Source organism: Azolla caroliniana, unplaced genomic scaffold (assembly GCF_043228905.1).
Source record: "Azolla caroliniana isolate FFs.n. ecotype wild unplaced genomic scaffold, voAzoCaro1.0.p SCAF_15, whole genome shotgun sequence".
NCBI lineage: Eukaryota > Viridiplantae > Streptophyta > Polypodiopsida > Salviniales > Salviniaceae > Azolla > Azolla caroliniana.
Genome location: NW_028230450.1, coordinates 12,419,214 through 12,436,135, shown reverse-complemented (window position 1 = coordinate 12,436,135; position 16,922 = coordinate 12,419,214). Strand labels below are relative to the sequence as shown.

The following is a 16,922-nucleotide window of genomic DNA, read 5'->3' as shown; positions in this document are numbered from 1 at the left end:
GCCTTCCGCTTTCATCAGCAATTAGTGACTAGGCATTATGATAAAATAAAACATAAAAATCATGAGATACTTCACAAATTACAAGTTGGAATCTGGAGCAATCCTGAACAAATAATAGAAAAACGCGGCAGCGGAAGAAGCATTTAAGATCAAACGTCCACTTGGTATGAACAAAGGCAAAGAACATTAATATAAACAAGAATATGAGCAGCACGCAAAAGCATCAAAATCCCATTTACACTAACATTATGAGGACCTCTTGCTCTATTTTAGAAGGAATTATTGCCTATCTTAGCAAAGTTTACTACAGAATTCATTGAGAAATGAATGACATGAAGCGAAGCTATATTATTTTCTTAGAAAGAACGGGAATAACAGATTGTGGTCACACAATCCACCACCAATGATTCTAACTCATTATAGGAAGTTGGCTGGGATTTGTAAACTCATCTTTGGAATGTATGGAGAAAATAAACAAAATATTTGTATTTAATGTTTTGCACATTCCATCCTCGACAATGTCTCTTGATCTTGAACATATAAATACAAGGAATCAAAATCAAACCCAAACTCGGCCATAAAAATAGATGATCCCTTTGTCCATGACTGAGGTTTTTTTTATGGCAGCACCATTCTTCTGAACTCATGAGGATAGAGAAAAAGAAAAAGAACAAACACATATCTCACGTGAAGTCACTAACCTGGTGAAGGCCCCAACTATCTTCTTCACCATCCTCACTTTTTTACTCTCAATACATGGTAGCTGGCCAAACACAACTCTTGTTCAATTTTACAGCTATCATCATCACCAACTTAAATAAACCCCTTTGCAATGTATTCCACATAGTTAACGAACCATCCCAACAAAAGCTACTCCTGTAGATGGTGATTTTTCACAATCCAGAACATCATCATCAGTGCATAGAGTTTGTCTACAAGAAATAATCCGGAGTCCTCCTTGTGACATCTGGCTCTCCTCTTCTTGGTGCAGGTTCAAACTATATCGTAAGCAAACAGCCACAAAAAAAAACAAGAGGTTATATTTTACTCAATACATAATACATGGAAACGTAGCATGTACATTGGGTATGGATATGTATGTGTGATAGATAATTTAAAAAATTCATGTACCGTCATGTTTATTAATCAGTCCAAGACAGTGCTTTTACAAAAAAACTAGTATGAGACTTTAAAAACTTTTTATGGCATATTTAGCCACACCTGAAATTTAGACAGGTTCACAGGCCAAGACCTATGACTATATTTATAATTGTGTATATGGGTGATTAAGTGAATATGGAAATGTGTGTATGTATCATACGCATACATGTGAATGAAGTAAAAATAAAAAGTACAGAAACCTGAATAAATGTGTGTCCCATGCTGTCATCCACCTCCAGAATTGATGCCATGTTCCCTACAAATGAATAACAAATGTATAGGGGTAAAATAAGATCGAAGAGAGCTAGCAGATCCAGATCCAGAATTATCTTCAAGTATATTGACCAAGTCAAAGATTTGAACTGAATGATAGCTTTCACCAGGCAGTTTTTTTCATTATGCTTCAACTCACTCTCTTTTTCTTGGTCATATAACTATCCTTGTTGGAATTTTATGGGAAAGCCAATACAAAAACTTCACAAATCTATATTTCCATGTCACAAAGGCTAAGTTGATGGAATGCACTACTATCAGCTTACGTAAGAAAAAGCTTCATTATTTTTTTGAAGTATAATTGTGTGGCTTGTGGTTGTTAGATGGTCGAGTTTCAATAGTAATATTGAGTTTTGGGGTATTGGGCTAAGGTCTTCTAGATTCTCAGAGAAAAATGCATCTTTATATGCTTGAATTAAAGACATTTCAAACTTTTGCTTTTTTATGTAGCATAATATGGTTACATCATGAGAAATATTCGCAAACTTTTATGGTCGAGACTTTCTAATAACTGTTACGGTTAGTAACAAGAAGTTATGGAGAAAGCAAGTTCCCGTACAACTTACCGCATCTATAGCAATAGTTTGGTGCACTGAATATAGTAACCACCTTTTGTTCCTGCATGCATCATATACTACATCAATATTTCTCTTCGGAAGTGAAAGATATTGTTAGCACACACATATAGCCAACTCACATGACCCCAGTTGTAGCCCTCCATGACCAACTGATGTGCTCTGGCTATTAGTTTTAAGTTGTTCGTATGGTTGAATTGAGCAGATATATCCTATATAAATGTGAGATAAACAGAGTATGCAATGAGCATCGACCATGAGTTTGTGATTGAAAAACATGCTTCTATCCACCTACACTTACTTGACCGAATGTATATCCTGCACCACGAGGTGAGATTCCCCATCCACATCTATCATCAGGATCAGACCATAATAGGTCACACATAGGTCCTTCATGTGGTACTTCTTGCACACGATCCAGTTTTCTCACATTATCGAGTGTATCTATGGAGGGTGACAAACCACCATGAAGACAGAAAATCTCCGACTCAACCTGCAAATTTTGAATAATTTCTCAACATCAAATTAAATATTTTACTTGCTCTGAAAAAAGGCTGCAATGAATCCATATGGAAATGAGTTGGAAGATTAGCATGTCTAGCTAAAAGACATACCAAGGCTGTTAAAGGAAAATAATCAAAAAGATCTGTAAATATCTTCCAAACATTCGCATTGCCATACCTGTAACATAAACATTGTGTTCACAAAGGTTACTGAAATTTTCCAATAACCATCTATCATTGTTCACTGACAATATACATATTACACTCACTTTCTAAGGCATTCGTCATAAAACCCATAAACTTGTGTGATCTGCAACGATTAGTAAAAAGACAATGAATTTCACAGTATCATCAATTTTGTAGGAAAATAATAATCAAGCCAATGTGTTCTTTTAGAACTAGGGAAGTTTTGCATCTGTATAGACCTTAATAAAAATTCAAAATCAACAAACCTGCCGGCTCTCGTGGTTTCCCCGAAGAATAGTAATTCTATCTGGGTAGCGAACTTTCAATGAAACTAAAAGCTGTTTGGTAGAGAATACAAAATAACAAGAGTTTACATTAACACAGAAACGACAAGAAACTAATTAGTTTTCCTGCATAATTTTTATAGTATACAACTAACTTACTGTGACTGTCTCCACAGAGTAGTATCCACGGTCGACATAGTCTCCCATGAAAAGATAATTTGTATCTGGGCACTGCAAGAAACTCACAATAACAATCACCAGTCACGCCAATGTCTGAATAACAAATAGAAAAACTTTAAACAAATCATGATTGTAAACATTAAGACACAAATTGATGAATAGGTGTACACCTCACCAGCACAAAGAAGCACACTCATTCTTCTTTTTGTTTCCCCTCATGAAATAAATGTACATGAATATTTTAGTACCTATTATAAAGAAGTGAATACATGATTGAGGAGTTTCACTTCATGTATCACACCTTACTTTCATCATTAGGATTGCAAAATGTATACATAGGTTCACAAACACAATATCCTCTCCTACTTGCACAAAAGTAGCACTTTCATTCAAACACTAGAAGCATAAATCAAAATCAGCGCAACCCTTTGTTGTCACAGAAAAATGGGGAATATACTCGCATGCCCAATTTAGGAATTTTCGAGGGAGCTTAATTCTGCTCTGTGAATATTAGAGTTTTGCTAAGAAAGGAAACCATTGTTTTCCTACTCGGATGCAAGGTAGGTTAGCATTCAAACTATTTGTAAGTAGAGAAGTATATAAACATTGGAAAACATTTAATTTTTCAATAGCATCTATAGGCTGCAGTTGGGAATCAATGACTACATCTGAGAAAATGGAAAATGCATACAAGATTTAACGCCTGCCAAATTCGTATCATGTATGAACACAATATACATAGATTTAGGTGATTCCAGAAGCTGTGTACGTGTGTGTGTGTGTGTGTGTGTATTTAAAGATTCAAAAATACCAGCACAAAGTCATGTAGTACAGAATTATACACTGCCAAAAACCAAAATACTGTGTCAGATACCTTCCCTCCAATTCGAAATAGTTCTGCAAGGTCATGAAATTGTCCATGGATGTCTCCACAAATAGTAACTGGACATTTGACGGGCTGTTTCAGATTCATGAGAATATCAGCAAATTCATTTCTTAAAATTTTCTAGCATGCACTTATTACTTGTTAAATACTAAAAGCAAAACAACATAGCAAAATAAATAAGTTCAACTTCTTATATCACCTGAACATTATTCTCTTCCATCAAGATTTCTTTGGCTTTTTCACAAAGAGCCCGCACCTGAACACATACGAAAAGCAAACATCTCATAAGCTACTTTTTTGGACGTTTCTTAGAGAATGAGATTGGGCACGAGTATGCCAATACGTGAAGACTCTTATACAAGCCATATACAAAGTTTTCCTATGTGATTTAGCAAAATTGCATCATTACATGCAAAAATCATGCATCCAGGAAACCCGTTTTTTGGATGTTTTCTCAGAGAGTAAGATTGATCAAGGGGAAGCCAGTACATGAAGACTCTCATGTTGGCCCTATCCAAAAATCCTGTGTGATTTAGCAAAATTACATCTTTTCAATATGAATCTGACCATAACTATGCCTCTGGCAATTTTGATAGGCATACTTCAAACAAGGGCAAAATATCAACCTTTGATGTGTTTGTAGAATTAGAATGTGCAAAGTGGACACCCTAAATGTAGTTTCGGTTCAAATTTCAGTGTGAAATTGGGTTCAAGTTACCTCCACTAGTATACGTGCGTAGTCCAAAAATGCCACGCATAAAAAGATGTGTATAGTTTAGAGATTGAATGTGGAAACTATGCACTCTAAATGCGTAATATATAGAACTCTAATTATAAATTAACTTCAGGAAACTCTAAAAAACAATGACTTTGGTTTAATTTGCAACGCATTTCCCGTCATTGACATTCGCGAACTAGCAACTTTCTCCCTATAAAACTGTATTGAAATTCCTGAAAATTCATCTCAGCTCAAATATTGGACTAAGCCTTTGGTAGCCCATGTGCTTCTGTTCACTAACCTTAAAAGGATATCAATTCAAATCTCTCAACACAACAGATCTAACTTTCTTTCCAAACATGACAGAAAGATTTCATTTTCTTCTTTCTCAGTCGTGCTTCTTCCTCCTCATCTTCCAAGATCTATGTATGTAACCAACAAGCAGAACTAAAGGGCTAGAAACCCTAGAACTATCCAACCTCTTCTTCTGAGTAGACACCTAGGGTCTGTCAGAGAAGATGGAATTCAAAGCAAAGGCAGGGGTGGGGACGCTGCGCGTGGCTCCAAACGTACTAACCTCAGGTTCAAGTAGGGGCTTGCACTGCATAAGCTGAGCGATCTGAGAGTCGAGTTGGCCATTTCTCTCGACGGTGGATGGAGGCGGCACGAAGGTCATGGCGCTCCTATTTCTGCTGCACCGCCCTGGCTTCTTCTGCGTCGCTGTCGTGCGCAGTGACAGGCAGGGGAAGCCGGACGACAGACAGAAGACACAGAGAGAGACAGAGAGACAGAGAGAGACAGAGTCTAGGAGGAGGAGGAGGAGGAGGAGGAGGAGGAGTGGTTCTTCGGATGTTGTCTGGATTCGAACCCCCGACCTCCTCATCCTTTACAATGAATGATATTATTGTTATTGTTATTGTTATTGTTATTGTTATAACTTATTATTATTCTTGTGTGTGTCAAAGGGGGTGCATATACCTAAGAGTATGTTGTGATGAAGGATTATCATTGTCTTGTGAAACTCATACGGGAAACATACGCTCGGAGACAGTAGTCAGAAGAAGGGCAAGATTGTGAGAATTAGAGATGTGGAAAGAGTGATTGCATGGGGGAGAGAGAGAGAGGTGTAATTGTGTGGAGACGAGTGGTAACATACGAGAAGAGTGTGTGAGGTGGAAGAAAGACGTGCGAATTGCTGTAACCTACCTTTTTTCTGCTACAATGTTTCCTCGACTTGGTGCCCCACTTGATGTGTGCATTTCCTCTATCGTATTAGTGGTTGTGGCTTGGGTGGAGCGAGTGTGTGATTCTTATACTCGAGGCTGAATGAGATAGGCATGCATGCTTTTTGGGTGGGTAGCGATGGTTGCCTCGAATTTATTGTTCAAACTTGCCTTATTGTTGGTCCACCGTGAGTTGGTTTGTTTATGCTCCATCTTTTCTTACAGAGAATATTTTTAATGTTTTCTTTTTGTATTTGGGATGTATTGTTGTCTACATCTATAGGAAGATGGCTTGATGAGGTCTTTATGTGGTCGTAGTTTTCCCAACATTTTAAGTATTTGTCATTATTTCACAACTCTAACAAGGTGTCAACCCTACCTCTCGATGAATTGTTGAAGTGTTAAATCAAACTTCGGTGAGCCAACTTCGATGGTTCATCGAGGTGAGAAAGGGGTGGAACAAAAAAGAAAAAAAGGGAACAAAAGTTACATATAGATGTGTACGTATTTATACATTTTTGTGATTTCTAAAAAAACTGAACAGAGGAATGTGTTTAGCAAAACATTGAACAAATTTTAGGCAATTGACCCATACACATACATCTCGAATTTAGTCTCACAAACGCTCGTTTTGAATGTCTCTGGTTACTCGTGTTCACACACATGCACGCACATGAGCATACACACCCCTATTCACCCTTTTCATTGTTGCTCACAAGAAAAATATAGATACATGCATCATGGAAGAATGAAATATAATTAAATTATTATATAGAAGATGAAGATTAGTGGTGTTGTACCTATGTAAAAACGTTTAGTAAAAAGATGCAAATATATTTATTGTTATAGTTGTTGATGTTTATATGTCATAAGCATGTTTCTATCCAATCGTAAACTGGGATTTGTTGGTTGTCTTACCAAACACCACTTTCAACTTAATTTGGTAGCTTTTGTATTTAAATGCCCCTTTATTTCTTAATCTAACCTATATCCCAAATAGATACATTATGGCCTTCTAATCGTGTTCAAACATTCTAGGACAACATCTCAACTACGATTCGGCCAAGAGGGGCCAATAGTGCCCAAACTCTACAATGTCTCCCTGCCCTCGGAGAGCCCACCAACTCACAAAAATCATGATCAGGGGTAGTCTAGGGATAAGATGTTGTTCTACACCCACCACGAAGGTTGAGAGAAGAAGATAGGCACAAACTCCAAAAGACTAAGGCTCTCCTTGGGTAGACCGAGGCCAAACTAGTGGATACCCACCTTCACTCCTCTAGCTTCAATAAAACCATGATGTGTAGGAAACATTAATGAGTATTGTCAAAAAGCCTTGATAACTCCCACCATGTGTGTGACGTCGCCTTGAATGTTGTTGCCCCTCATCCACCCAATCGTAGCCCAACTTCCCCAACCCACTCCCAACCATTGAACTCTTTGACTCCTTGCCTTCCTTCGACCAACCAAATGATGAAAGTTATATTTGCCGTCCCTAAACTCTCCCTTCTCATCTAATATCTTTCCAACCATCAAATATAGATTCAATTATGGACTCCATTTCCCCCAAGTGTGTGAACACTACTAGAAGGCCATATTGTATATATAGTAGGTATTCAGGCATATGCTAAGATAGGGAATAAAATCCTCTTTAATAACAAGGTTACTTATTTAACTAAAAGCGATTGTTGTTTAATCAACCAATAGATATCAACCTTTAAGAATAAATAGTGGGATGGTAACCTACTATAGTATATAAATGCGGATGATTGTATATAAATAAAGAGCTTTCATTTCTATAAAAAAACTTTTAGCTATTCAATAGATTACTTTATGTATCGTAATTATTTTGTTCTTTGTCTCTCCTTTTCTATTTTATTTATTTAGTACAATGTAAGCAATGTGTATGTGTAAAGGAGAGTGAATCAAGAATGGTATTTGTTTGAGTTAAGAACTAATGAAAAATAAGTGGGTGACATAGTATATGATCAAATATACGTCACGGTGAAGGAGTAGTGAGAGTTATTGGAAGTCTTGAAGGGACTTGAGACCCTACAAAAGTAAATCTTGATCAATTAGGTAAAATATCAGTACGACTTTTGATGCAAAAGGAAGAGGTTGAAGTATAGTATTATGGTTTTCATATTGTGGGACCATTGTTATCCTCTTGGTCATACCCTACATGGTGTGTTGCTTTTTATGTAATCTAATATAAAGATGTTGAAAAGTATTGTGCATATATTTGAATCTTAAGGATAGCAATGGTGGAAAAACTACACTAACAGAAAACCATGGCATCAAACAAATAGGGGCTAATAACCATTGACTAGGGGAATGTATGCCAATTCCAAACTTGGGGTAAGTGATATTTTGGATGTTATAGTAAATAAGTGGGCATGTGTCAACATATACAATGTAAATGTAGGAATTTCTAAGGTAGCAGAGGAGATATCTATGGTTGGGGTTTGAGCATGTGTCATGGGTTAATGGAGACATTAACATTGCAACCACAATGACACTTGCACCATATTGACCCCCACCCCCATCAATCATTGTCTAGTTCGTACATACAATTTTGTTTCGATTTGGCAAGGGATGATATCATGGATGAATCATTTGGATGCACAAACTCGATTATGTCAAAGTTGTCAAGGTTTAGTGTGATGGATGTATGAAGGAAGATCCCTTCTAAAATAGAAGTTGGAGGCAATGCGGGGAAGGTTATTTGTTTTTTGACAATGTTTCAATTCAATGGCAAAGGTCAAGCCAACATGTGTAGTTTGAAGGTGCCTATTTGTGATGTTTTCACTTTCACATTCGGGCTCATCTTTAACAACAATTGGCTTGTTCTTCATTTGCCACTCCTTTGTGGTAAGGGCAATTGAAAGTTTTTGCGTGTGTCGGACTAATGCATATGTCCTGAACTCAAGGTTCCGAGTTGTTACAAGAAGCTCATCATGTGCGGACAATGGTTGCAAGTAATATGAGGCTTGTCACAATATGTATTCTCTTTACGACAATATGAATCAATGGCAACATTGTATAGACGAGGCTTGCATGCTATCATGAATGAAGGCAGCATATGAGGTGTGAGGCATGGGGGCGAAGCTACCATGTGTAATCATGAGTTTTTCATTCATTTCGTGCGGTCCCAGTGCTCGAACCTGTGATCTCTCTCTTCACATGACAAACATATATATTTATCTACATATATATATTTGCTCTATAAAACAGAAAAAAAACTTGAAGTATGTATGTGTCTTTCCCATATTTATTTATTTATTTATTTGTGCGTGCGTCTCTCTCTCTCTGTGTCTGTCTGTCTTGGTCTCTTTCGACGATAACTTTTTTAGGCTCCCGTCGATGAACTCTGCGAAGCTTCACCATCGCTTCGGTTCGTCTGTCACAACACATATAACGTCCCCATTCCCACCATACCCTGCTCTTTCCCCTGCCTCCTCGCCATGGTCTCCAAAGAAGAGCTCGATTATGCTTCCTATGGTGTCCGGCGTTGCTTCCACAGATCGTCAACGACTCTTTAACCGCATCGCTCCGGCATATGATAATGTAAGTGGTTCAAATTGCTTCTCCTTCTCCTTCTTCTTGTTATAGGTGCGGTAAATAGTTGGAGGTGTTAGTGCTATGGTTGCGACTTACGTTACCAAATTTTTTTTGGGTTAGTGGAGGAAAGGTTAGTTTGACTTTTCCAAAATGAGCAGAAACAGTTCGATTTTTCGCTACCCTAAAAAATGAACATCAAAGGATTGTTTAGCATAATCTTTGGAAACAAGTAGCAATGGGCATGGTTTCGGCTCAAACTGAACCGAACTGTTAAGCCATGGTTTAATGGTTTATTGGTTCCCAAAAAAATTTAATGGTTTGGTTTGGTTTGGATTTTCGATAAATGATTCAGTTTCGGTTCAGTCCGGTTCTAAAACTCGGGTTTATAGGTTTATTTGTTTTTGGTTAACTTTTTTTTTACCATAATAGTTTATTAATTTAATGGTTTTTTATTGATTTAATTAAGTTAACTTAAATGTTTATTTAATTTAATGGTTCAAATTAAAGTTTCTTTTATTGATTTAGTAAATTTAACCTAAATGCTTATTTAATTTAATGTATTTTTGTTTATTTAAATATTTAATTAGTTTGATTTAAATGGTTAGGGTTAAATTTTTTATTAAATGGTTCAGTTTGGTTTCAACTTTTCCCTAAATGGTTTGGTTTACTTTTTTGTAAATGGTTTGGTTTAAATACTTGAGAGTTCATAAACGGTTTGGTTTGGTTTTTGTTTTATATAGACGGTTCGGTTCGGTCTCTTTGCCTTGAAACCGAACCGGACCGAAACCGAACCATACCCATTGCTAGAAACAAGCACATATGTTTGATTACTAGAGAGAATGTTAGTTGTATTTTTCAAAAGGAATACCATTTTTGATTAGTGGATATAGACTAGTTTTAACTTTCAAGATGAACACTAATTGTATTCTTTCAATAAAAATCTTATAAAGATTAGTGTTGTCTTCAAATGAATAGTAGAAAATGAACACTGCTGATATACTATTTTGTTAGATGACATCTTTGATTAAGTCACTTGTAATGAAAATGCAAATGAAGTTTGATTCAGTGATACCTCTTTTGATTGAGATTTGGAACAACTACTTCATAACTTTATCTTTTCATAGAGTGGATGTCTAATTATTCTTTCAAGTGATCTTAGGCATTTCCCAACTGAGTTCTTCAGCTCTTGCCAAAATGATCTCTTTATGAATAAGCTGTTAGATAGCAGCAGTGGGTTGAAGTTTGAAGAAAAATAGAGACACTCAGCTAAGGAGCCTGTGTTTGTATAGCAGGAACAAAATGAGCTATCCAGCTAAAATAACCAATTTATTCAAAGTGGTTGTCTATTCAGCAGAATAGTGATGATTCCAATCCAATAAAATGTTTATTTTACTTTTTTTCTTTTTATCTGGGATGTGTCAGGTGAAATTCCTATTTCATAGTCAAGTGAATGCTGGACTACCTACTAGTTACAATCAAGCTTTAAATAAATAGGGAATAAAATCGTAGTTAATAATAAATGTTGGAGAAAAACTCTATAGTGAACTTAGAGAGAGAGAGAGAGAGTTTAGGTATGTAGCTACCTCTCTCCAATAGTGACTATATGCAATGGGGCTACTTGACAATATGTAGTGGAAAATATATGCGACTATTAGAATGCATCTATAGGCACTAGGTGTAAGTTTTAAGTACTAGCACCATCAGAGTGAGGCAAAAATGCCCATCATAACCCACTCTTTCTCATGGAGCGGACGAATGGATTTGTATATATATATATATGTGAGGAGAAGTCATGTGGGGAGATCATGTGTGAAGAAGGGAAGCTTGGATGAGAGGAGATTTGGATGAATAGAAAATCAATTGAGTCCTTGGAGAGGAGGATGAATGGAGCTTGAAAGGATGGAGGAGAGGACACGAGAAGTTTGGGAGATTAGAAGAGTCTTTGGATGAGAGGATGAATGAAGTTAGATAGGATGGAGGAGAGTTAAGTGGGTTCAGAGAGGATGGATAACCAAAGATCTGAGTGGGTGTACTAGAAGAGAATGACTGGAAGCTAGACAAGAGGACGAGATAATGATCATGCAAGCACATGATCTTCCTTTATAATGTGGTGCTTCTTAGTTAGGTTGTCTTTACTTAATCATGTGGTCTTCCTTAATGGAGCTTGAAAGGATGGAGGAGAGGACACAAGCAAGTTTGGGAGATTAGAAGAGTCTTTGGATGAGAGGATGAATGAAGTCAGATAGGATGGAGGAGATTTGAGTGGGTTCAGAAAGGATGGATAACCAAAGTTCTGTCTGATTGGGTGTACTAGAAGAGAATGAATGGAAGTTAGGCAAGAGGATTAGATAGAGATCATGCAAGCACATGATCTTCCTTTATAACGTGGTGTTCACACAATAATGTGGTGCTTCTTAGTCATGTAGTCTTAATCATGTGGTCTTCCTTAAGAGTATGGAGAAACCACAAGTGTGAAAATGTCAAACCCATCATATAGAATTTCAAGGGTCAAGTACAACACATGGTTCTCTCTCTCTCTCTCTCTCTCTCTCTCTCTGTACGAAGTAATAGTTTCTCTTTTTCTTACATAGCAACTAGAGTTGGAAAATAAATGCAACCAAAATGACATTTATCGATGGGATGTGAAACTAATGTTATTTAATGCCAAGGTAACACACAAGTGTTGCTTTATGGAGTAGAAGTGTATGGAAGCACTACCTCTTTTAATGCATGGGATGATATTGAGAAGATTCAGAAGATGTTTTTAAGGAGACAATTGGGAATTAAATCCACCACCTCCTATCAAGTTATGCTCTTGGAAACAAGTGTTTGACCTATAGAATATTGGCACTACAGAGAGTATATAGATACATTACAAAAGTCAAGAATATGCCAAATCATAGATCACCACATCTTGCTCGGTATGTTGGATGTACACTACAAAAGAATCACAAGAGCAAAATTATCTCATCTGGTTGGGTCATTGACATAAAAAAAATGGTTCAAAAAGCTGGGATGTGGAAGATCTCTTTGAGCCTTCAAGTGATGCCATCAAATATGTAGTTATTACGGAAGAAGTGGAAAGATGCTAAAAGGACAAAATTAGAATATTACATTGCAAACAGCAATCTTGAATTTTGGGTTCTATATAAGGCAATAAGGCCTATTGATCATATTCAACCTTACCTCATTACTAACACAAGTATTAAGTCTTGTTGAACCCTAATACTCCTTCACACTCGATCATATAACTAGGTATTGAAGTTGCATTATGGCATCAAAATGAGCCAAATATAAAGGCATGTAAGGTATACAAAAAGGGCTAGTGGAGGACGAGAGTATCACTTGCTTTTTACATGCGTTGCATATAGTGCAAGTCGTGAAATCTATGATGATATTTTAAGAGGGGGTGATGACTTGAGTGTCACATGAAAGAGAGCACTTACAAGGTTGAACTCATATGTGTATGCCTTATTCACACATTGAGACTTGGTGCTTCTAACTATCAACATCCCTTCTTAGGAAAGAGACACATCAATAAAACTTTTGTACTTATGTCCTGTGGGTCAATATTGGCCTCTCTATGGATGCTAAAAATATCCATCCATCCATCTATCTAGTAGTATGTTGCCCAAATTTCCTTTGTATGTGGGATAACTTTACTTTCCCCTTTTTCCTACCTACTCTCTTTAGAGTGCACTGCTTCACATGCAAAATTTAAAGAAATCAAAGGTGAACAATCATAATGACTACGGTTATCATGATTATTCTCCCCCTTTCTTCTCACACACACTTGTAAGTGCTGGGATTAAAGGCCCTTAGGTTTCTCCTATTAAACGAGAATAGTTTCTTATATTCTGATTTCTATTAGAGTAGTATAGTCTCATTTTCAGTATTGTACCACAACTCCTAAAGGAATATTTTGTACATTAGATGGGATCCTTGGAAAAGATTGCCACTCAACATTATAGGTATTTGTGAGGCTATCCACAACCTGAGTGGAGCCATGAATTGAATGAATTTTTACATCGGGTTTTCACAATCAGCATGATTGTCGTGAATTGAAACGTTCATTCCAAGATTTGGGAATTCTCGTCAATCAAATAATCTCTCCTTGCATAGGATTTTCTCACGATCTGACCATGAGTGCTTTGGGACGCCCCCAAGATATGGTCCCATCAACATCTGAAGCTCTTCTTCAAAGAGCATATTCTATGTATCTTAAATAGTGTATATGCATATGTGTGCATTCCTATCTTGAAGATATATCAGATAGATGAGCTTTTATTTTGCAAAACTGCTTCTGATGTCTTTAATCTCTCCTATGTGTGAAACCCCATAATTGTTTTTTGGTTCTATATTTCTGCCTTTAGATATTTTAGAAAATGGTCATTCTATCTTCACTTCTCTAGAAGTGGTATCAGAGACAGTGTTGCATACTTTCAGGAGCTCCATTGCTCAGTCTTCCACCTGGAATGAATGGGAGTTTCGTTTTTGCATCTGTTCTTTATTCGTCCTTTTACCATGGCAAATACATTACCCAATGTTAGGGTAGAATTCATAGCACTGGATTTGACATTTGGAATGTCAGAATGGAAAGCACAGTTTACTTACAATGATGTGCAGAAGCATTGAAGGAAAATAAATCAGCTGGTATAATGATTTGTATATTTTTGTCATGGTTGCACAGGGCACTGCTAATTGCCGTCTTTAAACATAGAAGGGTTTAGGTTTTAGGGTAGAATTCATAGCACTGTATTTGACCTTTGGAATGTCTGAATGGAAAGCACAGTTTATTTACAATGACGTGCAGAAGCATTGGAGGAAAATAAATCAGCTGGTATAATGATTTGTATGTTTTTGTCATGGTTGCACAGGGTACTGCTAATTGCCGTCTTTAAACATAGAATCCTTTAATGCTTTCATACGACAAAATATACTTCATGACCTGTGGATATCGGAGGGAGCTAATGTCTAAACATATACTGCTTGGAAGTAATTTAAATTATTGTATTTTTTTAATATTCATTATCTTGGCTCGTATTTCTTTTTGTCAGCTTAATGATTGGCTGAGTTTGGGTCAACATAGAGTGTGGAAGAGAATGACGGTCAAGTGGAGCAGGTAGATATGCTTAAAAAATAGGGTGTTCAAAGTGCAATACTCTCTTTCATTCTTCAAGTGGAGCAGGTAGATATGCTTAAAAAATAGGGTGTTCAAAAATGCAATACTCTCTTTCATTCTTCAAAATGAAATATTTGAAACATTTCAAACTAAAACTTCATCTACAGCTAGTTGCTAGATTTATTGAGGAAATATTGGTGTTCCGATGGTGGTGTTGTTTTTGTGAAATCATCTCATGTGCTGAATATTAGGGCAAAGCCAGGTGATACAGTGCTTGATGTTTGCTGTGGCAGTGGGGATCTTGCATTCCTTCTCTCGGAGAAGGTTGGGCCAAAAGGAAAGGTCAGTGCTGTTCTCAAGTAATTTATGTTCTTTCTCAGACTTCTGTTGCCTACTCAACTCTAGCCGTAGGTGACAGGTCTTGATTTTGCCGAGGAGCAGCTTATCATAGCGTCCGAGCGAGAGAAGTCTAAGGCTTGGCCTTGCTATAGAAACTTAGAGTAATAATATTCTTTCTTTTTCTTTTTGGGTGATGAATATACAATGGAAACTATGCATATAGTGGATACTGTATAATACAATATGTACCCAATCTTTTAATAGATATGAGCTTTGGTATAATAGGTGGCTCCAAGGTGATGCTTTGAATCTTCCATTTGCAAATGAAGCGTTCGATGCTGTGACAGTTGGATATGGATTGCGAAATGTCACAAATATTCCTCAAGCACTCAACGAAATTTTTCGTGTTGTAAAGAAAGGTTATGAAATGTTTAACTCTTATTTTCAATCCGATATACTCAAAAACAAATTATCCATCTTTTCACCTTCAGGCTCGAGTGTTGCTATACTAGATTTCAATAGACCCTCCAACACAGTGATATATGATATTCAGGTAACTGATTTCTTTCTTCTGTCTGATGCATTTTCCATTGACCTATAATGCATAAAATAATTTTCTAGGAAAATCATGATATTTTGGAATTATATGTATTTTCTGTAGAACTGGCTTCTTGACAATCTTGTTGTTCCTGTTGCGGCTCAATATGGAATGAGAGAAGAGTATGCTTATCTTAAGGAGTCAATTTCTCAGTTTCCAACAGGTTTGGGTTTTGTTTTGGAAAGAAGGGTGATTAAAAATTGTAATGAAATATAATGGCAGATAATAATCTTTACTATAGGAAAGGAACAAGAAGTCCTAGCAAAAGAAGCTGGCTTTGCACTTGCTGACCATTACGAACTTGCAAGTGGGCTTATGGGAGTACTAGTCTTAAGAAAATAAAGTATTGTTCATCCATTGTGAGCTTTATTTGTTACTTTTTCCTAGTTGATTTGTAGAGTATTTTTGTATCGACTTGGACTATTCTTATAGAGTAAAATCAATGTGAATGAGCATTTCCAATTGCCCATTATATTCTAGTCTTTAATAAAAGATGAGGTTCTTTTCCTTTTTAAGAAAAGAGAGGATGTCATTATGAAAAGACCGTTGAAATTATAATTGCGTGAAGGTTGCCACATTCATTTGAATTTTATTCTTAAAATTTGTTTAAATTTCCAAAATTGTATAGTAGATAATAGGATTCAATTGACTGAACCTGTTATTTTCTTTGTAAAGTTTAAACGACCAACATCCAAGTGCAAGAAGTTTCAAATGATTGATAATCCAAGAAAATGAGAAATGTTGTGCTAGAGTTTGCCTCGCACAATCCCAACACAAGGTCTCTCAAGACACAACTCAGTATACGATAGGCGCCATAATGACATGAATGAGATTAAGGAAGAACACAAACACAAGATGATGACATGAATGACATTAAGAAAGAACACAAACACAAGACGGAAGGGAGTGGGCATGACATAGATGAGAGGAGGATCAATGAGTTATAAACATTATGTACATATAAAGGCTCACTACATAAAAAGAGGGTTCATAAGATTCTACAATAAACTTCTAAGCACAAGAAAAAAGAGATTGAAAGTGACAAAGAGATGTGTTTATGAGAGGGGAGAGGAGATGATCCAAAAGGGGGTTTAGCAGAGGGAGAGATTACAAAAAACTTCCACTAGATATGAAGAGTAGTCCTCAAACATGCAACACTTTTGCTACTTTCTCTTGCATGTCACAAGGAATTCTTTGAATTCAAGCATGTAGATGGTTGAATCTATCATCCAAGTCTTCTAGAAAATTGTAGGATGTCAAAGTAGCTTTATAACAAGCCTTCAGTCATCAAAAACCAAAACATTAACTAGTTA

The 16,922-nt window shown here is 36.5% G+C and overlaps 2 protein-coding genes across 3 annotated transcripts; one reads left to right on the top strand and one right to left on the bottom strand.

Annotated features, from left to right (window-relative positions):
* Positions 1–464: 464 nt before the first annotated feature.
* On the bottom strand, positions 465–5,549 carry LOC147854643 (serine/threonine-protein phosphatase PP2A-2 catalytic subunit). The gene is made up of 12 exons (XM_087331683.1): positions 5,344–5,549; positions 4,248–4,304; positions 4,037–4,120; positions 3,142–3,213; positions 2,965–3,036; positions 2,782–2,822; positions 2,624–2,690; positions 2,311–2,502; positions 2,132–2,221; positions 2,001–2,052; positions 1,362–1,417; positions 465–998 (listed from the first exon to the last, which is right to left on the bottom strand). Exons 1-12 carry the CDS (start codon positions 5,440–5,442, stop codon positions 933–935), a joined length of 948 nt encoding a protein of 315 aa, XP_087187809.1. The 5' UTR covers positions 5,443–5,549; the 3' UTR covers positions 465–932.
* Positions 5,550–9,293: 3,744 nt separating this feature from the next.
* MENG (S-adenosyl-L-methionine-dependent methyltransferases superfamily protein) lies at positions 9,294–16,081 on the top strand. 2 transcript variants are annotated; one of them, XM_087331686.1, is made up of 8 exons: positions 9,294–9,556; positions 14,608–14,672; positions 14,924–15,014; positions 15,084–15,172; positions 15,297–15,430; positions 15,503–15,564; positions 15,673–15,772; positions 15,856–16,081. In XM_087331686.1, exons 1-8 carry the CDS (start codon positions 9,353–9,355, stop codon positions 15,897–15,899), a joined length of 789 nt encoding a protein of 262 aa, XP_087187812.1. In that variant the 5' UTR covers positions 9,294–9,352; the 3' UTR covers positions 15,900–16,081. The 2 variants fall into 2 exon arrangements, with proteins under 2 accessions (XP_087187812.1, XP_087187810.1); XM_087331684.1 differs by having other exon boundaries at positions 9,295–9,556; positions 15,851–16,081.
* Positions 16,082–16,922: the final 841 nt, after the last annotated feature.